This window comes from Sinocyclocheilus grahami, unplaced genomic scaffold (assembly GCF_001515645.1).
Source record: "Sinocyclocheilus grahami isolate Dianchi unplaced genomic scaffold, SAMN03320097.WGS_v1.1 scaffold49.1, whole genome shotgun sequence".
NCBI lineage: Eukaryota > Metazoa > Chordata > Actinopteri > Cypriniformes > Cyprinidae > Sinocyclocheilus > Sinocyclocheilus grahami.
The window spans coordinates 2,097,580-2,120,936 of NW_015505228.1; the positions used below are offsets into that span (position 1 = coordinate 2,097,580).

Here is a 23,357-nt window from a genome sequence, read left to right on the forward strand (position 1 = left end):
CCAGCTCTCCAGTGAGTCCAGACTCAACTCTCAATTTATACAGAATAGAATGACTGCTTGAATTTCGCCGAATGGCTCTCCCATTTTGCAGGTCTGAACGCCCGACGGCCAAGCTCCCCCATGGTGGATGTAAAGCCGATTGAATTTTGGGCCATGGGACCCCGGAAGGAAGTGGTGCAGCCCCTGCGCAAGCCCCCAACACCGCCAGATGACTACTTCCGCAAACTGGAGCCCCATCTGTATTCTCTAGACTCCTGCAGCGATGATGTTGACTCTCTGACGGATGAGGAGATCCTGGGGCGCTACCAACTGGGCATGCTGCACTTCAGCACACAGTACGATCTCATCAACGCTCACCTCACCGTGCGAGTCATCGAGGCCCGGGACCTGCCCCCTCCTGTAACATGCGATGGTGCTCGCCAAGACATGGCCCACTCCAACCCCTACGTGAAGATGAGCCTACTGCCCGACCACAAGAACTCCAGGCAGACCGGCGTTAAACGCAAGACCCAGAACCCGGTTTTTGAAGAGCGTTTCACTTTTGAGGTCCCCTTCCTGGAGGCACAGAGACGCACCCTACTGCTCTCCGTGGTCGACTTTGACAAGTTTTCACGGCACTGCGTCATCGGGAAAGTGTCTCTTCCTCTTAATGAGGTTGATCTAGTGAAGGGAGGACACTGGTGGAAGGCCCTGGTGCCCAGCTCTCAGGTAATACCACTTGCCTGAGTCACATTGTTTATTTTTCAGTCATTTTAGGTGTGGCGCTTGCACAATAACTGAGAAGTTAGGTCACACAGAATTAAATTAAGCAATTTAGTAAAATGTGAAATCATTGTAGCCATACTTCAGAATGTCCTGCCTTATAAGTATGCACACCATAGTACTCCTAAATATTTCTTGCCCCAGCTCTGTGTTTAGGATGTGTTTATTTGATCACAAATACAGTAAAAACAGTAATATTGTGAAATATTATTACAATTTAAAATGACTGTTTTCTTTTTATATATATTTTAAAATGTAATTTGTGACCCTAGACCACAAAACCAGTCTTAAGTCGCTGGGCTATATTTGTAGCAATAGCCAACAATACATTGTATGGGTCAAAATTATCGATTTTTTTAATGCCAGAAATCATTAGGATATTAAGTAAAGATCATGTTAAATAAAGATATTTTGTAATATGCATTGCTAAGAACTTAATTTGGGCAACTTTAAAGGCGATTTTCTCAATATATTTAGATTTTGTTTCAGATTATATTCAGATTCCAGATTTTCAAATAGTTGTATCTCGGCCAAATATTGTCCTATCCTAACAAACCATACATCAATGGAAAGCTTATTTATCCAGCTTTCAGATGATGTATAAATCTCAATTTCAAAAAATGTACCCTTATGACTGGGTTTGTGGACCAGGGTCACATTTATTCCTGTTGTGCAAAGCTGAATTTTCAGCATCCTTACTCCAGTCTTCAGTGTCACATGATCCTTCAGAAATCATTCTAGAATGATGATTTGCTGCTCAAGAAACATTTCTTATTAGTATCAATGTTGAAAAGAGTTGCTTAATATTTTTGTAATAAATTGAATGATTTTTTTCAGGATTCTCTGATGACTAGAAAGTTCAAAAGAAGAGCATTTATTAGAAATATAAATGTTTTGTAACATTATGAAAGTGTTTACTGACACTTTTAATTTAATCATTGCTAAATAAAAGCACTCAATTCATAGAGAAAAAAATTAATGTACCCAAACATTTCAATGGTAGTGTATTTGTGTCTGTTCCAAATTATATTATTAATATTAGGAAACTATTAGACGAACCCAGATACTTTTTCATGTAGAAAGGTTTTCATTGTTGAGCTTTAATTGCAGTCTTTGACACTTAAAAAGATGCACAACGCATTAATTTGCTGACATCATTATCAAGACTTGATTGATTTCTCAGTGTGATGTTTTTCAGAATGAGGTTGAGCTTGGTGAGCTTCTTCTGTCCTTAAACTACCTGCCCAGTGCTGGTAGGTTAAATGTGGACATCATCCGAGCAAAGCAGCTGCTTCAGACGGACATGTGCCAAGGCTCGGGTAAATATATTTAGTGTGTTTTGCTCACTCCACTCTCTACAATTTCAGAGCACTTGTAGCAGAGCTTCAGTGACTACAGAAATCTATGTAAGTATTGTCTAAGTATAGTGATGGAATAACTTGCTTTGTCTCTGAAACAACTTTCCTTTTATGCGAATATCACTTTGGCCATGTGATAAATTTAACCAATAGTCAAATAGCTATTTAATCTTTGTTTTAGCAAATTCGCTATTGGTCTTGCTCCATTTTGGTATGTAATGTACACTTTCATGATCTAATCAGTTCCTGATGGATAAAATCAAGATTGTATGCCCAGATTTTTTCCCCCACTGAGTATCCTGTTTCACTGAGAAATATGCTACATCACAAAAACGAAATTAGTTTCAGAAAGCAATTCATGTTAACTTCAACCCAGTTGTTTCTTCTCTGTATCCAGATCCTTTTGTTAAGGTGCAGTTGGTGACAGGCCTTAAGTTGATGAAGACTAAGAAGACGTCCTGTATGAGGGGCACCATTGACCCCTGCTACAACGAGTCCTTTAGCTTCCGTGTACCTCAAGAGGAACTGTGTGAAGTCAGTCTTGTGTTCACAGGTATTGTTTTGAAATTATTAAGCAGCACAAGTCTTTTCAACATCGATAATAATAAGAAATGTTTTGAGCGTATTAGAAGGATTTCCGAAGGATCACGTGACACTGAAGTCTGGAGTAATGGCTCCTAAAAATTCAGCTTTGCCATCACAGGAATAAATGACGTTTAAAAAAATATATTAAAATATAAAAGCAGTTCATTTGTAATGATATTTCACAATATGTTTGTACTGTATTTTTGCTCAAATAAATGTAGCCTTGGTGAGCATAAAAGACTTCTCTAAAAACATTTTTAAAAATCATACCAACCCCTAACTTTTGAAAGCTATTTTTCCAATGACACTAAATTAATCCATTAATCCAAATTCACAGCCTATTCATAACAGTTGAAATTGTCTTGTTGGATACCTAATGCAGTAAAGGTGAAAAGCCACATCTCCAGGGTAGAACATGCCAATTTTAACCAGGTGACATGTAGCAATTCCTCACAATTAGTGTAATCTAGCTTGTGACCCAGGGCACCTCATTAAGATTCATTTAAATTCCAATAGGATTTATTCAATTACAGATGCTGCCAGTCAGAAGCTGACCCGGACAGTTGCTCATGCAGAGATTTTATGCACTGGTACACACTGACATTTAATATTTGCACTCGCCATGCACCGTGATTGCACAGAGCTGATGGTGGCCTGCACTCATAACCTGCCATTTGAGACAGTATAGAGCAGTAAGCCCAGCCCAACGAGTAGTTTATGCTGGTTTACTCAGGTTTAATCAGTGCTAAGTCAACAGTGATGTTTACAAACAGGTATATCTCACGCTAAAGGGTGAGTGCAGCCTCCTGTACCCCATCTAGGCTGGTCAGCATGTGTCTCTCCCCAGTCGTACCATCCAGGGCTGCCTGCCCACCGCTTCTCTCTGATGTTTCAGACTACAAAGCCCTGCAGTCAAACACTGCCTGCAATCCCACCCCTGCTTGGCCTCTGTCTCTCACTCCTGGTCTGTTTGATGAGACTCTCTCTCTCTCTATGTATCCCTTGCTCTTCTTTAGCACATTCTTTTTTATCAGTTATTTTACTTTTATTTCTTTGCAATTCCTAGTGTCATTTTTCACAAGTATCACTAACTGAAGGATCCCACTAACAGAGCAGTTAATGGGAATTTAATGGTGGTGTTCTGTCCATATGCTATCCATAAGCAGTGAGTGGAAACAGATCTTCTGGCTCTGTTCAACATGAATCCCATCAGGCAACTATGCACATTGGAAGGGGTCAAATTTGTGCCCAGTACCCATAATCATAGGTGGAGTGCTTTAACTAGTGGTCTGCGACTTTTGAACCGTTTTATTTATTTTATAATGTGTTTACACAGACTTTTTATTAAAGTACCTAAGCAGCATAAATGTATTTGCATGAGTATACTGCATATAATACAAACATTCATTACTAAGGTAATGAGATTTTAGTTTAGTTACCTTTCTAATAATAGAAAATAAATAAATAAATAATAAAGACTACATTAATTATTGCTTTATTGTCATTAGTAATATTATTAAGACATAACACAAATATCCAGTCTTTTTAAAATAATGTAGTCAGATATTACTTTAGTTAACATTCTAATAATAAAAATGTATTATTAATTTGTAACACGAAATTAACATTTTATTATTAGCAGTAGTAGTAGTATCAGTATTATATTAATTGTTATTACATATATTTTAATAATATAATTATATAACTAATAAGATAGTTTTATTATTAGAATGTTAACTAAAGTAATATCTGATTACATTATTTAAAAAACTGCATGTTTGTTATATTTTAATAATATTACTACTAATAATACTCTAAAATAATTAATGTAGTCTGTATTATTATTATTATTATTATTATTATTACAACTAAAACATTTTTTATGAAAATATGATACAAACATCCGGGGTTTTTTTTTTTAATCAAGTAATCAGATATCAGTTTAGTTAACATTCTAATAATAAAAATACAATTATAATAGTAACAATAACAACTACAAATATAGCTGCAAGCAGCGATTACCGGGTTTCAAGCAGTTAAGGCATTTAAGCACATAAGGAAAAAGATTTTGTTAACATGGCGCCACCTATGGTCCGATATTCATGAAACTTTGCTTGCTTGTTAAGAATTATCAGACACATGTTTTCACCAAGTTTCGTAAAGTTTTGAGTTTTTGTTTAGGTTTTATAGGCATTTGGGTATTTTTGGCCACGCCCCTTCTCTAAATGACACCGTTAAAAAGTAAGTGAAGAACAAAATTCAACATTTTTTTGTTAATTATTGATCTAGAGAGTCCAGAGAATTGTGCTGCAGTTGTTTGATCGAGATTGAGCAAAAAACCTAGGACTAGTTTGCAAAAGTAGGTTTTTAACATATTTGTGAATAATTAATGAACGATTTGATTGACAGCAATGGTTCTTGAGGCAAAGTTGCTCATTATGTGGAGATCTATCAAATGATATGCATATTGTGTTAATGTGTGAAAAATCGTGCAACATACAATCGTTTACGCACTTGAAAAACGCAGTTTCGCCCCCCAGTGGCTGATTTCTTTAAAAATTCTTACAGACCTTTAGGACCATGTGTCGAACATGCCCACCGAGTTTCGTTCCGATCGACCTCCGTAAACCCCGTCAAATAGGTGCTTAAAAGATTTTGGCCAATGGCGGCCATGTTTTTTGAGATATGCAAATATCCTCATAGGCACTCGTGCCACTTTAGACCAAGACGCTGCGTACCAATTTTCAAGTCGATCAGACCAACGGCTGCATAGTTATAGCTGAATTTATGTTTTTTTCTGTCTTATAGCGCCCCCAAGTGGCAGAGCTGCGCAATTTTTTTTATTTGACCAAAGATTGAGCTCATACATATGTGTACCGAGTTTGGTGAAGATATCTCATTCCGTTCAAGAGTTATAGCTAAAATAACATTTGGCTAACGTTAGCATAGACGCTTTTTGGGGAATGGTTTCGCGCAACAATCGGAATTTCAACTTTTTTTTGATAATTATTGATATTCAATGTCCACCGAATATTTTTGCAGTGGTTTGGTTCCGATCAGGCGAAAAACCTAGGACTAGTTCGCAAAAGTAAGTTTGGGATATAGGTCAATTTTACGGAAAAACCGTGTGTCCTAGAGAAAATCTTAGTGACTACAGTCGGGCTGACCCAAGGATCGCAACGATGTAAAATTTTTGAGTCTACGACAAAAGGTGCACGAGTTAGGGCCAAAAATGTCTGAAATTTTTGGTTTTTGCGCTGTAGCACCACCTATTGGCCGATTGGGCTGAGACTTTGATAGGTTCTCCCCAAATTGAGCTCTATCATTTGGCCAAGTTTCAAGTCTCTAGGCCTTACGGTTTGGTCTGCACGATCAGTTTTAGGGGAGAAGAATAATAATTAAAAAAAAATTTTAAATCCTAACAATTACAATAGGGTTTCAGCACTTCGTGCTTGAACCCCTAATAATATGAACACTACATTAATCATTTTTATTATTATTTTATTATTATTTTAATACAATACTAACATCCAGTGTTTTAGAATAAAGTAATCAGATATTTAGAGGGTAAATGATAGTGTGTTTAGGTCAGCATCTCAGCATAATTCATGTTGGTTATGTTTTGAGCTGGAGATTTCCCTTAACTTCACTTTTCAAATACGCTTCCTTTGAAACATGATTGTGCATTTGGAGTAGGAGACATTCATGCATTATAAGATAACCCTTGATGCCTTTGCCTCAGTATTTCCCATTCTGAAGCAGCAGTAATGATCTGTACCTCATCACAGTTGTGGTTTTATCAAATATGAACGAGCCCCGAGCAGCAGAGTTCCCTCAGGACCGTTGAATGTGTCATAGCTGGCGATGTGATCAGCTCAACAGAGCGAGTGCAGTGCAACACACACCACGCCTGTGTCTTTGCTTCCAGCTCATGATGTCAGCCATCCACACAGCTCAGTGTTTGTCTTCTAACTGACATGTATTTTGCAAAGCATGAAGACAGATGAATATGGTTTAACAAACTCTTTTATTTGAATTCTAGGATTATACATAGAAGAAAGTTTAAAGGGATAGTTCACCCTAAAATTAAAATTCTGTCATTTACTCACCCTCATGTCATTCCAAACCTGTATGAGTTGCTTTCTTATGTTGAACACAAAAGAAGATATTTTGAAGATTGCTGGTAATCAAACAGTTGGTGGTTGCCATTGACTTCCATAGTAGGGGGGGGGAAACCTGTTTGATTACCAGCAATCTTCAAAATATCTTCTTTTGTGTTCAACATAAGAAAGCAACTCATACAGGTTTGGAACGACATGAGGGTGAGTTAATGATGACATAATTTTCATTTAACTTTAATATCAACAGGTGGGATTATTTCAATTATTCCTACTGGACAGAAATAGTCAAGAGAAAAAGTCACAAATGAAGATTCTGTCATCATTTATTCACCCTCATGTTTTTCCAAACACGTTTGACTTTGAATACATTTTGGATAACATGCTGATTACTCATTTCCATGCAGTTACATTGAAGGGGAACTGAGCTTTTAAACTTAAAAAAGGATGCAAAAGCCAGGGTTATTGTAGTTATTGTAAAATAAAACCATAAAATAGCTCTCTCATTACTCAAAATAAAATAAATGTTAACTGAAATAAACCATATATATTTTTTTAAACTTTTTTTTTATTAAGCTAATTGGATACATTTCTCAGTTTCAGTTAGATTAACTTGATGTACTAAAATAACTAAAACTGAAAAACATATTAAAAGCTATATGGACTTGAAAAAATGATGAAAACATGCAATAAAATGACTAAAACTTGAACTAAAAGTCAAATCAGAAAATATAAAAATAAAATCATATTCAAAATATTAATAAACTGTATTAGTATCTCAGTGACACTTAAATAACACTGGCAAAAGCACATCATAAAAGTATCATAAATGTGATTCATTCAGCTTGTGCACTACATTCCAAGTCTTCTAAAGAACTGACTCAAATGTACTTTAATTTCTTGTCTTTTTTTCACTGATCTTCCCTACTGTTAACCATCGTGACAGCATCTTTAAGTCTTGGACTTGAACTCAAACTTGACTCATTATCTTTCAATCATTCGCTGAGTGATTCACAATGGTTTTATGAACTGAATCAACTGATTCATTGAAGATATTATGGTGTGTGTGTGTGCACACACCAAAAGCATCTGCTGATCCAATCTGAGGGTTCTCAAAGCAGCTCTCCACTATAAATAGGCGTGTCTCCCATTCTTTTTATCTTTATGGGATGTTTTCCGTGTTACTTGTGCATAAATAAAAACGTAAAATCAATACAAAACATTTTCTTGTACAGCCAGACGTGACTCTCGCTTCTCGAGAGCTGATGTTGCTTGGTGACGGCGTATCACCAGCTCTGGTCTGCAGCTGAAGTCGTGATGCTGCGAGATCCTTGTCTGGAATGCGGCTGCATCATTGACTGCCACATCTGGACTTTGTGGCAAAATTATTTGCACTTCCTGCTATTTTCCCAGCACTCCACTGCCAGTTACAGGAAAGAGGGAACAATCACAGAGAAGAACAGTCTTCAGTCTTGTTTATGAGCAATGATGAAATTAACCTCGTACTCTGACCCGACTCCATTAACAGAATTGGACTGAGGCAGAGAAAAACAGATTGGCATGAATAATAAGCCAAAGAAAAGAGAGGACACATTGGTGTTACTATTATTGTTGTAAGATTGATTTACAGTTTATAGTTTTTGTTAATACATTTAATTAATTTTTTATATATATATTATATTTATATTTTAGTTCAAGTTTTAAGAATTGTGTTTTGTCATTTATATTAGTTTTTTTTTAATATGGATATAGTTTTTTATTTTTGTGTTTCCTTAATATAGTTTTAGTTTTTAGGTTTAGTTTCAGTTATTTCAACATTTTTGTAATATTTTTAAATATCGTATTTCAGTTTATTTCATGTTTTTTATGATCTTTAGTTTTTCGTATGTAAAAGAGGGTCTTAAAATAGTGAATGGAGAGGGAAAAGCTTAATTCATTTACAATTCATAATACGGAAACTCCAAGCAGCCATTATTGCTAATAAAATGTTTTTATTAACTTTACTTATACATTACAGTTTTAATGCAGCTTTACATTAATAAACAGAAGAATCATGATTCAATAATGCAAACAGAATTCAACTCTGCTGTAAAGCAGTGCTACAAAGACAGTAAACAGTCATTATTCAGTTGAAATCAGCTCATTGTTGATTCAGTTTGGTTCAATAACTGTGTAATTTTCATCAATTATGGAATGACTTTAATTCATCTATAAATCAGCTCTGGAGAAAACAGACTGTCTTAATCCGACTGGTTTTAACATTGATATTTATGTTTTTTTCCTTCTTAGTTTACGGGCATAACGTGAAGAGTAGCAACGATTTTGTTGGTCGCATTGTCATCGGCCAGTTCTCCACCGGCCCGCAGGAAACCACGCATTGGCGCCGGCTCCTGGGCTCTCAGCGCACCCCGGTGGAACAGTGGCACAGCCTGCGCTCCCGTGCCGAGTGTGACCGCGTCTCTCCGGCTTCGCTCGAGGTCACATAATACTAACACAGGACAGTCACTGCAGGTGGGATAGAGATCTATGGAAAAGAACTTTAACCTACAACTTAAGACACAACCATCTAGGAGTTTCCTGGTGGTTCTATGTATAATTTATATTGGTATGAAACATAAACTAATAGATCTATTCTCTATAGAATAGTTGGCTCTGTCTTGGTGTTATTTGTGTTCACTCTCCCTTACCATTATTATAATGAGGAGATATAGACCGTAGAAAAGACCGCAGAGAGTTTCTCTGTTTCTGATGACGAGCAGAAGCCTGCTGTCCATGTTTTCTTTTTATCACATTGATACTATCTTACATGGGAGCTCAGTAATCTCATCATCATCTGATCCTCGGCTGCGTTCAGGCTGTGAGGCTCAGGCAGTTGAGACCATACCTAACCACTGGTTTGGTCTGCAGTGTTTTAATAATCATATTGTTTCTTTTTTCAGACTTCAATATGATTGCAGTTCTTGAAGTAGTTGGAAATCTGTGGCAACACAGTTGGTCATTTTTATTGTCTGCTTTGAATGTTTCAAGTGCGATTTTACACCAAAGCTTGGTTTGGTTGAGTTTTGTGACCCGTATCACTGTTCTTCATGCACGTATTGATCATTGATTGTGTTTAAGTGTTTGTGAGTGTGCGTTTGGTAAATGTTTGCACTTATGGCAGCTGAAGTCTACAGAAACCCTAAGAGGCCATGCATTATTTAATTTTTATATTTTTTAAAGATTTTTAGTTTTCTTGTGATTTTTCTGCATCTTGTTATTATTTCTCATGTCGTCTCTCAAACATCACAAAAGTTTGGGTTCAGGAAGATTTTATTTTTGTTTTTAAGAAATTAGTATGTTTTTTCAGCGAGGATGCATTCAATTCATCAAAAACATTCATTTCTATTTCAAACAATTTTGTTCTTTTAAAATGTGTATGATAAAAAAAATGTGTATCATGGTTTATACACAAATAAAATAAGCAGCATATTAGAATGCTTTCTGAAGGATCATGTGACTGAAAATTCAGCTTTGAATCACAGGAATAAATTACATTTTAAAATATATTCAAATAGAAAACTCTTTAATTGTAAATATATTTCACAATATTACTGTTTTACTGTATTTTTGAGAAAATAAATGCAGCATTGCTGAGCATACGAGATACTATGTAAAATATTATATATGTATGTGTGTTATACAGTATGTATAATATATATATATATATATACACACACACACACATAGTTTTTTTTTTTTTAGATCGCTCAGGAGTGATGTTATTATTCTTTTTTTAAACTTGAAATAATAATATATGGCTTCTTAAGGCTTCTGTAGATGTTTAGATCCCCTTGTAAATGCATTAGTGTTAGTGTCTGCACATGTGAACATGCTTTCACAGCTTGAGCAATATAATGCCATGCCAAGAAGGTGCAGATACATGCATTTCTCTTTGCACTGTTGCCTTCACGCCACGCTTTTGCCAAGTTCACTTCATGTACTGTATTATCAACATCTTGGAGCTGTATTTTGTCTCAACTCTTTCTCAGTCAGTCTATGACGTATGTAAGCATAAATAGGATACGTTTAGGGGGGAAAGCATGTACTTAGCATAGAATCGAAGTGCAATCAGAAACATTACTGTATCTGTCTTCTTAATCTTTCTTCTGTGTGACCTGTGCGAGATAAGTGTTTGTTTCAGGTCAGCTGTATGTTTCCACCACTGTCAATGTTAATGTAGATGATTACAAATGATTAGAGTGGTAATATTAACACGTAATAATAATGAAGCTGTGCCAGTGAAGACATGTATTTATTTATTTATTTAGATTTTTAAAAATGCATATAATCATAGCTATATAATTATCTCTGAAACATATCTGTATATATTTATAACTTAAATTGTGTACAGAGAATTGAACAAAGCATGTTGCAATATAGATGAAATAGAATATAGATAAATCATGATTTTAAAAAAGCAGTTCAAATGACTTCACTGACAGAAAGATTTTGGTTTCAAGGGTGACTGTTTTTAACTGTCTTCATTATATTCTAAACAAAAGAATGTTTAGTCCACCATCTCCCTGTCTGCTCTGAAACGTCTGAGAGTTTGTTCCGCTGATGCTGTTCATGTAATGGTTTATTAAGTGTGAGAAGAAATGAAGCAGACCTCTGATCAGCAGAATCCCTTTAAAGGTCTCTTTCACAGAGACTGTAATGTGTGAATCAATCAGAGACATGTATTAAGTGAGGAAAGTGTATTTTGGTTGTTCCATAATGCATTAAAGTGACGTTTATTACTGGACTTTTCTCTTTTAGTATGCTTTTTATTTTTATAGAAGAAATTTTTATGGAATCTTCTTATACCTTTCATATTTTATATACCTGCACTTTGGTGCAGATTGGACATCAGTAATGTCTAAAATCACTGGATCATTTAAAAAAAATGAGTGAACTATCCCTCTGTTATTCATTTGAAATATTTGTTTAAGCCATTTTGCAATTGCAGTGATGGTAATACACTAATTAAATCACAAACACACACACACACACACACACACAAAAAGGATTCAGGCTTGTTTGTGTAAAAAAGTTCCCTCTGCAGGCCTTAAGAGGGAGATAATTACTCGAGGTTTACAAGAGGGTCAATTAATTACTCTCTTCAGCAACAGGGGAACAGCTTAACCCCACTGTCCACATGGGTCAGGCATATAATCTTCAAAACTACCTTGTTTACGAATTTACAAATTGAATTTTCCTCTTGACATATTTCAAGACAAAATTCCCATCCAGAAAGGCAATTAAAGTTGAGGTTTTGAAATGAAAACTTTAAAATCTCATAACAAAAACTTATATTTCATAAATTAACTTTTATGGTCCATGTACTTAATTTTCCCATAAAGCAGTGTGCCATGCATGAGACAATGCAAAAAAGAAACAAGTGCAATGGTCAAAGATATCATTTAGCACATGTTTGCATAAAAACAATGGAAAAGCACAGTGGAAAACAAAAACGTGTTCTTTGTGAACAGCCCCATAATATAAAATGTTTTCTAAATATTGAGGTATATTCTAAATAAATAAGCATAATTGTGACCCTGGAGCACAAACCCAGTCATAAGGGTCAATTTTTCGAAATTTAGGTTTATACATCATCTGAAAGCTGAATAAATAAGCTTTCCACTGATGTATGGTTTGTTAGGATTGGACAATATGTGGTCGAGATGCATCCATTTGAAAATCTGGAATCTGAGGGTGCAAAAAAATCTAAATATTGAGAAAATCGCCTTTAAAGTTGTCCAAATGAAGTTCTTAGCAATGCATATTACTAATCAATAATTAAGTTTTGATATATGTACGGTAGGAAATTTACTAAATATCTTCATGGAACATGATCTTTACTTAATATCGTAATGATTTTTGACATAAAAGAAAAATCAATCATTTTGACTCATACAATGTATTTTTGGCTATTGCTACAAATATGCCCCAGTGACTTAAGACTGGTTTTGTGCCCCAGGGTCACAATTAGTGACAATTATGTTATTATTATTTATTATTGTTAAACTTATCTATTTCGTGACAGTGTTGAATTATAAGTGTAATATAGTAAATTCCTTGCTAGCAGAAACTTGTGTGGATAAGAATAGAGTTTTTTTGGGGGGGGGGGGTCACTAATTGGCACAGCATATGAACTAGAGAGAAAAGCAGAAAAGGTCATCTGCCTAGCTGAGGTTAAGCTCTTTCTGTCTTTTGAAGCTCTGCAGTCAACAGAGGCTTAAATGCCTTCTCTTTTAGAATCTCACCTTCTAGGTCAGAGACAGAAAAATGTGCACAGACGGACACTGACAGTGTTTAGGATTCCAGATCAAGACTCAGGAGTCATTATATGGACACACACATTCCTGTCTCAAGGTCTGCAAGAAACGAAAAATACGCATTCTATCAAAAACAAGAGACATTTTCTGACTTTTTATAAAATCATGGGGTCTCCAGCAAAAGTACCCTATTTGAAAAGAAGAAAATAATGTCTGGGATTAATGGCCAGATGATTGGGTGGGGGCGAAAAAACACTAAGCATTCAGTCTAGTTCAGTTTAGCCATATATTGCAGCTCATTATCTACACTAAAAATAAAAGTTCTTTACTGGCTTCTATAGTTCCATGAAGGAGAAAGGAAAACTTTAAATCGCATCATATGACCCCTTTAACATTCATGGAAGCTTTCCATTCCACAAAAGATTCTCTTTAGATTATTAAAATGTTTGCCAAAGAAACAAATGCTTCTTTTAAGAACTAGTCACTGAAAGGTTATTTGGGAAAGCAAAAATGTTTCTTCTATGGCATTTCTGCAAAAATATACAGTGGGTACGGAAAGTATTCGGTCTGAATACTTTCCGTACCCACTGTATATATACACATATATACAACAGTGATAGGAGGACGATGGGGGCAGGGAATTGGAGTGAAGGGGAGAGAAATGCAAATGAAGTGCCTATAGCAGGCTGGAGAGAGTCCTTCATCACTGCAGGGATGGAGATGAGTGGACATCTTGTTGCTGCACTGTGATTGAGAGATGTTGGGTGTCAGTGTTGACGATAAAGAACTGGATAAACAATCTTAGCTCTGAGGTTAGTTTTCCAGTGTAGGAATCTTACAGACGAATGGAAAGGCCTTGTCACAATTGTTGTCATTCCAAGACCTCAGTGCTGCAAAAGATGGAAAGATGCAAACAGTTTCTTCATTTTGTAATGTCCTGACATATTTAGTGGGGTTGTCAATCAGCTATATATATATATATCTCTCTTATTACTGGTTCCACAAAAAGTTTAGCAGCATGTTTTCAACACTGATAATAATATGTTATTCGAGCAGCAAATCAGTATATTAGAATGATTACTGAAAGATCGTGTGACACTGAAGAGTGAAGTAATGGCTGGAAATGCAGCTTTGCCATCACGGTGTTAAATTACATTTGAAAATATATTAAAATAGTCATTTTAATATTTTACAATATTACTGTTTTTACTGTATTGATTAAATACAAACTGCAGCCTTGGTATGCATACACGACTTCTTTCAAAGACATTGAATGTTAGTTTCTTAACATGTTATCTTAATTGTACTAAATTATCTAAATTAATTTCTGTTATATGATTCAAAAAATTGCGAACTCACCACTGTTTTGTCTGTACCAGATCTCCACACAATCCTCCTCCTGAGGGATGCGATGGATGCCATCATCTGGTTGATTTCCATCCCAGTAACTGTATTCATAGGGTGACCCGTCTGTCCACTCCATAGTGCCCTCCTACCCACAAACTATTATTAACAACGCTATCACATTTGCTTGCTCCTTGCCCCTTGACCCTGAAGCGATAACTAAAATCTTCCTGCCAAGCATGAGTTCACACCTTTGATGCTTTCTGGATCATTTGATCCAGACTTTCAATTTACAAAACTGAGGCTTTGTTACAACATCATCCGTAAACTATCTACCTCAATTTAGTGTTAGACCAAAGTGTTGGTTCACCACTGTCTGGAAATGATTAAACGTCACTCAGAGAACCTATATTTTCCATTCATGGGATTATTAGTGGGAGGATTTACATAGTGGGCTTGGACAATTACAACATATAAGCTATGTCAGTCATGTAGCTGTTAACATTTTTAATGGGTTACTAGAAATCATGATTGCTTCACATAATAAAACATCAGTGAATCATTGAAAAATCTATATTTTGTGTTGCTCTTATTGTGTGATGTTTACCTGTCTTCTATCATGAAGGCCAATCCAAATATCTGTTGGAATTCCTGGTACACGGCTGTTCACAAGATCATAGACAAACACATTTTCCTCCCAGCTATGAAAAAGTTATTAGAAAGGGTATATTTTAATAGAAGGTCCAGCAAAATCCTGTACTGTAAGACAAATCGCAGCACTGTCAGGGACGAGTCATACCTGTGGATGGAGGTGAGTTTGGCAGATTTGTGTCCATTTGAGAACTCAGCGCAGTACAGATCTGCCTCAGCCCAGGTGCGGTTCAAGGGGAAGAAGCGGTAACAGTAACCCTCAAATTCAGTCCAGAAGAGCGGACATGTCACAGGCTGGTTTGAGTCTGACAGTTGCAGGGGCAGTGCTAGAGGAAACGGTAATGACTTTACATATAATGTAATTAAATCCATTTTAATTTAGCAGTTCAGTATAGTATACAAGCACATAATAGGTCAAACACTTACAAACACCACAAAAATATATTATTACGTTATCTGAAACAGCATCTGGAAAGTATTTAGCTGATTTCAAAATATAATGTCATTGTTTTCTTTTCACATAACCAGCCTGCTTTCAATTTAGTTTGAACTGTGTAAGAACTAAAGAAATTCTGTTATGCAACAAAAACAATTATAGGTTACACTTTCCACCAAAAAAGTATGGTTATTACAGTATTTAAATATTACATTACAATAACTGAAGTCAGCTAAATGTAAGAAAAATGATTCCTAAATAAATGAAATGCAATGTTAAGAAAAACAATTGAATAATTTAGTGGCAATTTTTCCCCCAGCATAATATGTTACAGGGAGACTTTTCCTGCCTTTCAAATCAGAGTCATCAGGTCACTTAACCTTTAAAGATGGATTCACTGCTAGTCTAATAAATAAAACATTGCAAGTATGGCATTTATGTCACATCCTCATTCACTGGGCAAACTGTATACAAAATACAGATTAAAACTATACATTATAAACTGAAGCATCTATAACTTGGCAAAGCATCTCTGGTTTAGCTTGAGACTGCTATTCGCCATGTAAAGAATCAAATTAAAGCATATTAACTGTGTCTGCGCTGTATCCTTGTCTTTGGTTCTGGTGGCACTCACCTTGTGTGATCTTGATGTTTGTTGAAGGCAGAGCCCACACTGGGAAGCCGGTGATCAGTAGGGCTAAACACAATTCCCAACAGAGCATGTTTAGTGCAAGAGAGGATATTGAGATCTGGAGTGTGTGTGTGTGTGTGTGTGTGTGTGTGTGTGTTTGTGAGCATGTGTGCTGCAGGACAGTGTGGAGAGGGTGTGTGAGCCTCTCTCAGCCCCTGCCTTTTTGTTGGACTCTTCCTACTTGGTCAAGTCCAAAACACTGACATCAGACTGTGTAAGAAAAGGAGAAAGAGAGAACCCAAGGGCCTAAAACTGATATTTTGTGTCATTAACCCAATGTAATGCTCTCTGGACGAACAATTTACTACATATACTATCCTTCGAAAGTTTGGGGTAAGTAAGATTTTTAAAAAAATACAAATTTATACTTTTATTCAGCAAGGTTGCATTAAATAAATCAAAGTGACAGTTAAGACATTTATACTGTTATAAAAATGTCTGTTTCAAATAAATGCTGTTATTTGGAACTTTCTTAAGCACCAAATCAGTATGAATGATTTCTGAAGGATCACGTAACACTGAAGACTGGAGCAAATGCTGCTGAAAATTCAGCTTTGCCATCACAGGAATAAATTACATTTAAAAATATATTAATATAACATTTACATTTACTGCTTTTACAAATGAATGCAGCCTTCGTGATCACAAGTCTTTTTTCGAAAACATAAAAAATCTAACCAACCCTATTCATATTACAAAAAAAAGTATGACCAAGCGCCTTATCTATTTTACTATTCAAATCGACTGCTTTTATTTCAGATTTAATTTAATTTAATAATTGAATTTATCAAAATGGAACTTAATTTATTAATTAAAATCAACAGTTTTATTAGTGTTCTAAGTCAGTATTATGTTTGTTATAATATAATAACCTTTTGCAATTTTAACTTTTATACATATGGAAAGCATCTAATTCATACTGTTGCATATACATCAAGCACAACTGACCTGTGATTCCTCATTAACCTTTAACTTGTGAAATTCAATCCCCTAACACCACAGTATGGCCACAACCTGGAGTGAGTAAGATAAATGCTTCAGAAATACCAACATGTTTGCCAACAGAAAAAAGCAAGAAAATAACTAACAGTTAAATGGTTTAACGTCAAATCTATGGAAACATTTAATCTTGTAATGATTTGTTGGAACATGTCCAGCTTGTCTGCAGAGTTATTGAACACCCACTTCACACTACTTGTTTAGTTCCATTAGTCTCCCCTGACACCGTCTTGCATTTGATGGCGTGTCTACTTTATCTCACGGCCTACAGAGCCCATGCTATTAAAGGCCCAGAATTCCTCTTATCTTTGTGAGGGCTGCCGCCTATAACAGCTAAGGACAGGCGCGTGGCGACATGACTCATTCTTATGCTGAAGAAGGACTCCATTTAAGATTTTCAAATGGGATTGCTGCTAAATATGGTCTCTAATTGAGTCGTTTTGTATGTCCTGTTGCTGCATCCTGCCAGGTGTAGACAAATAATATCTAACATGCAGTACAATACAGGAAGGAATGGCTTTAAAGAACTTTTTTAACTTTTATCATCATTTACATGTAGGTAATACTGTTACACTGTACCAAAATTTGGTTGTCAATTCACTTTGTAATCCGGTTCTGTACACACCCAGTTCAAGTTACAACTGAACTGAATTCTACAAACCCAAAGAACAAGCCCAAAAAATAAGCAGACATGCCAACACTTTGAGAGCGTGCTCTGAGAAGCAGCTTTCCGATCATTAATAACAGTGGCTTAGTTAAAATTGCGAAACATATGTTTTTGGTTGCTGTAATTTTACTTTGGTCAAAAATAGTGGATACCAAAAATAGCAGTCTTCAGTTCGGTTGTAATTTGAAAACAATAATTTAGGGGATTCACTCCCATATTTAAAGGGGTCATATGATGCTGCTAAAAAGAACATTATTTGGTGTATTTGGTGTAATGAAATGTGTTTATGTGGTTTAAAGTAAAAAAAACACATTATTTCCCACATACTGTACATTATTGTTTCTCCTCTATGCCCCGCCTTTCAAGCGTGTGACGGAAATGTTATGCCCCTTACCATACTGTGATGCCGTGTACCATGAGCGGTGGCCAGCGGGCTAGAGTGAGCACCACATGTGACGACCCCGGGCTGGACTCCGCTTCGTCCACGGTGAAAGCCGATCCGGCGATCCACAGCATGAAGTTGATGTATTTCCTCAGCGACCAACACGGATCAGCTCTAGGCATAACGAAGCGGATATCGTCTTCTTTTGGAAGGCCAAACAAAGTAGTTTTGCTTTCACAACGAAACACACAGCGCCTCCATGACATGGCGGCGGCAACAACAATACTACAGCGAGAATAAAAGTTACGCCTTCTTTCTTTGCGTGAACATTAGGGCAGCGTTATGCAAATCTTCCCACATCGTGACGTAGACATGTGGGGCGGTGTTAGAACGAGCCGTTTTAGGAGGGCGTGGACAAGTCTTAACTTTTATAAAGAATATCTCTTTGGGTTTGAGACTTTAGTCTTTGCAACTTCAGGGATCTTATCTATGCACGAACAGCTTGTAACACTCCAAAGAGAAAGGAAAATTTGAAATTGCATCATATGACCCCTTTAAATGCGATTGTCACTCCTGAAACTTTACAGTGTGTACGTGGCCACATGGCTGGCATTAGGGTTCTTCAAAACCATCTTTATAGAGCCACATTCCTAAATTCATTCCCTGGATCACTGAGTTTTCGCCCCAAGCCAACAATGAGAAAGTAGTTCAGACATTTCCAGTGCATCATTGGGCGTACCCTGTTTGAGGAAGATGAACTGAGACGTGTGAGCTCGCTAAAAATATATTTTTTGAGTCTGGTATTGATTTTGAGTCAGTTCAAAGCCAGCTGATGTGCAGACATGAGATGAAACATAGCACCCCTGTTTTATTGGTAGAATTCCCAAAAATATGTTCTTGTACATTTTACATTGAAAAGGGGTGATTCATACCAGAAAAATGTCTTTGGTTACCTTTACTTACATTTTCCTATACATTGCTTGTAATCCCTCAGGTGTAGATGGTGGTTCACATTAGATAAGCAACAGCTGTGACATTCAGCACTTCCTGTAGCAGGACAGTCGAACAGCTGCACATATTGTTAATTATGAGCGCTTTTTGCTGACCTCCATTGAGCAATTTCCATGAAATTATGCTTTCTGCAGCACTTAGGGGGTTTTTTTCACAACAAAGCACAAAAATCTGGCCAATAATGGTTTGTAGTATAATCTTAATTAACTGTCTTAGTTAACTCAAAGGGTGCAATAACACACTGTGAGCCATGTAATCTCCTTAAGTTACCAGCTGTCATCTCTATGTACTGCTACAGTGTTTCTTGTGCATTGTTGCTTAGCAACTTCAATTCCATGCATTGAGGAAAAATATCACAGCAAGGCTCAGTGAAAGTGAATGGGCAATTTTCAGTGGACCATCTCTTTCTACTTGCTGGAAAAAGTGCAATGGCTTGAGTGTTACTGGATATTACTGCAAGACATGACAGAAAATATTGGGCAGATGAATTCTGCTTTAGCTCCTTGCTACCATCTTGTGGTATAATTATGCAATGTGGGTGTGGTGAATGGATAAGCAAATAACACAGTTTCTCCTCAAACAATAGCCTCAAACTCTATATCAAACATATTTGCTTCTTATTAATGTGTTAATATTATGTAACAATTATCGCAAGACAAACTTTGATGTTGGCATGGGAAAGAAAATTAAATGCTTTCGGCATAAGATTAAAGTCAGTTAATGTTGACATGGTCACACACCCACTGTAAACAATAAAAGTTCACAGAATCTGCAAAATATGTACACCAGGCATTCATGCTGCAAACTGCAATGGGGGTCGTCTTTTTATTTATTTTAATTTAATAGTGACAGTGCTCATTAATCAACAGTAACATACTGTAAATAAGCCAGCGTTAGCCCCAATGGCTAATTTTCATATGTTGCTCCTTGCCAGACTTTAAAAAGGCAACTTAAAAATCTGAAACACAGTAAGTTATCACACATAAACATACAATAGCATTTACAATTACATACAATAACACTATTCAAGATAATAATGGCAGTATCATAAAAAAATGTATTACACATGATTACAAATACAGTTTAATTTGAACCATTTCTTTAATTTATATTTAAATGTTAAAAAATGTTTTACTACTCCTTAATTCAGTTGGTAGAGTATTCCAATAGTTAATGGCTCTGACTGAAAAGGCTGACCGTCCAAATGTTGTACGCCTAAACTGTACAGCAGTCTCCTCTAGTAATTGCTCTGCCTTATAAACTGGCATAATGGGGGAGGTGCATAACCATTAAAAATCTTAAAAATCAAGCAAGCATCAACCAAAAATTATAGTTAATAAAGATAGTTATTAATATAGTTAATATATTATTAGTTAGTTAAAGTTATTATAGTTAAAGATAGTTAATAATAGTTAATAAATATCTACACATTCTTAAACCAAAATGCATTGACATGAGAAATAAATGATTTCTGAAATAAATAAACGAGTTTATGCTCAAAACAAGTGGGAAACAGGTTTATTTTGCCTACCCCAAATGTTCTTTGTTGTTGTTGTAAGCCTAAAATCGCTTGATTTTGATCAATCAGAAAACAAGACTTAATATCAATTGTATTCTCGTGTACATGTACAAATGTGAGAGTAACGGCGGGAATTTGTGTGTTTTGACAAACACGCGGATGTGTCGTGGCGTTCATTTGTGGTTTGTGAGGGGAAGCGCGTGTGGTCCGACACGTTTAGCCACAAGCTGCATAGGGTTAGTTTTTCAACATTTGCGATGAAGTTAGTAACTCGATTTACGGTGTGTAATGTATAATACAGACATACTGGATAATATTAGTCTCCTACTGATTTAATGCTTTTTGAACTCCTCCTGTGAAGCTCAAATAAATCTCGACGCTCATGTTCACTTTGCTAACCAGCTCCATTATTTTCGTTGTGCCTCTGACAGTGAAGCGGATAGCCAGTTTCAAACCTTATTATTTTATTTGTAGTTTTAAACCGTTTTAATTTGGACGTTTTCATAGTTTAAACCGGACAAGCCAGGTGAAGCTTGGACTGAATGTCAAAGCCAGGCGAGTGTGCCAGTGTTTGTCTGGAAAGCATAGGAATAGGAATTAGCAGCGAGTACACTGAACTTCGAGGGTGATAACTGGTTAATTGTTTGAGTTCAGTCTAGTCTCATAATTTAAATAGTCAATGTCCATTCAGTAACTTTGAAACAACTACTTGATGTATTTATTTAGGATGACCATTCACAGTTTTGAGATGTTGCGTTACTTGAAACATGTGGAAAATGAATTCTCAGCTGGACTGTTGTCAAATGACGACTCTTGTCCATAAGTCCCGGATGCAGATGCAATTTTTACGAGATAGGACTATTATTTTCGTTGTGCCTCTGACAGTGAAGCGGATAGCCAGTTTCAAACCTTATTATTTTATTTGTAGTTTTAAACGGTTTTAATTTGGACGTTTTCATAGTTTAAACCGGACAAGCCAGGTGAAGCTTGGACTGAATGTCAAAGCCAGGCGAGTGTGCCAGTGTTTGTCTGGAAAGCATAGGAATTAGCAGCGAGTACACTGAACTTCGAGGGTGATAACTGGTTAATTGTTTGAGTTCAGTCTAGTCTCATAGTTTAAATAGTCAATGTCCATTCAGTAACTTTGAAACAACTACTTGATGTATATATTTAGGATGACCATTCACAGTTTTGAGATGTTGCGTTACTTGAAACATGTGGAAAATGAATTCTCAGCTGGACTGTTGTCAAATGACGACTCTTGTCCATAAGTCCCGGATGCAGATGCATCCGTGTTTTGGTTTTCAAAGTTTAAAACAACGTTATCAAGTATTATATTAAAACGATTGAATTTAAAAGATATAGATATATAAGATGCACTTATATATATAATGTGTGTAAAAAAAAAAACTAGACATACTACTATAGACAATTGTCAGCTATGATTTTGTGTCTTTGTTGATTTAATGGTTCACATTTTGAGTACTAATACTTTCTGCCGTGTTAGAAAAGTTATTTTAATTTAATGCTTGGCAGGTGATGTAAATGATCAACTTTATATTTCTGTGAACTGTTCGAATTCAAAATGCAGTTTAATTAGGATTGTTGAAGTTATAGTACACTCAAAAAAGGAAGTTTAAGTCATGTCATTCAGTCAGTTCACATGTTCCAAACCTGTATGGCTTTCTTTCGTCATTGGAGCACAAAATGTACATTGTTTCAATGGTACTGCTGAACCTCTCTGAATCGTTATATGGTTCTATAGACGAAATCAAATACATTTAAAGCATTTCTCAGTCAGAAAATTTAACAAATGCAGTAAAATACAACGTCAATAACAAATGAAAATCCCAAATCATGAATATGTAACCTAACAAAGTGATACAATCCAATTGCAAAATAATTATGTGCTCAAGTGCCTTCGTCACAATCCCCACTTGCAAAATACTTAGAGCCCTTTTGTATACGCGTTAATCCAAAAACAATCGATTAAATACACAAAGGCAATTTTTTTTACCGTTTTCACTTCTTCCGCCATGATGATTCCGTTTTCATTAACTTTTGACTGAGCTCTCGTAATTACGCCGTGATTAACTTCTTACCATCTCTTCCGCCATGATTAGTTTATATGAACTCCGCCCACTTCCGATCTGATACGGCTACTCCGACCACTTCCGGCCTCAGACTGTTAGTCTGGCGCTGTTGTCCTCAGACTGTCATGCCGTATGGTTCTGCGGTTCTGCAGTTGGTTGTTATTGATTTTTACGAATAGCCAGGGAAGATTCATGAATTGTGCTTATATGATTTTGTGTCTTTGTTGATTTAATGGTTCACATTTTGAGTACTAATACTTTCTGCCGTGTTAGAAAAGTTATTTTAATTTAATGCTTGGCAGGTGATGTAAATGATCAACTTTATATTTCTGTGAACTGTTCGAATTCAAAATGCAGTTTAATTAGGATTGTTGAAGTTATAGTACACTCAAAAAAGGAAGTTTAAGTCATGTCATTCAGTCAGTTCACATGTTCCAAACCTGTA

At 36.0% G+C, this 23,357-nt stretch overlaps 2 protein-coding genes across 2 annotated transcripts in view; one reads left to right on the forward strand and one right to left on the reverse strand.

Annotated features, from left to right (window-relative positions):
• Window positions 1-10,005, forward strand: part of LOC107583092 (synaptotagmin-17-like) — a 14,174-nt gene extending 4,169 nt beyond the window's left edge. Inside the window, exons 2-5 of the mRNA XM_016269186.1 lie at window positions 49-708; window positions 1,961-2,081; window positions 2,518-2,673; window positions 9,113-10,005. Coding sequence (XP_016124672.1) covers window positions 49-708; window positions 1,961-2,081; window positions 2,518-2,673; window positions 9,113-9,309 — 1,134 coding nt within the window. The 3' untranslated portion in view covers window positions 9,310-10,005. The remainder of the gene's footprint in view (window positions 1-48; window positions 709-1,960; window positions 2,082-2,517; window positions 2,674-9,112) is intronic.
• A 3,684-nt stretch (window positions 10,006-13,689) lies between these two features.
• On the reverse strand, window positions 13,690-16,364 carry clec19a (C-type lectin domain containing 19A). The gene is made up of 6 exons (XM_016269197.1): window positions 16,185-16,364; window positions 15,263-15,440; window positions 15,071-15,164; window positions 14,479-14,611; window positions 13,959-14,009; window positions 13,690-13,863 (listed from the first exon to the last, which is right to left on the reverse strand). Exons 1-6 carry the CDS (start codon window positions 16,270-16,272, stop codon window positions 13,823-13,825), a joined length of 585 nt encoding a protein of 194 aa, XP_016124683.1. The 5' UTR covers window positions 16,273-16,364; the 3' UTR covers window positions 13,690-13,822.
• Between the last annotated feature and the right edge of the window lie 6,993 nt (window positions 16,365-23,357).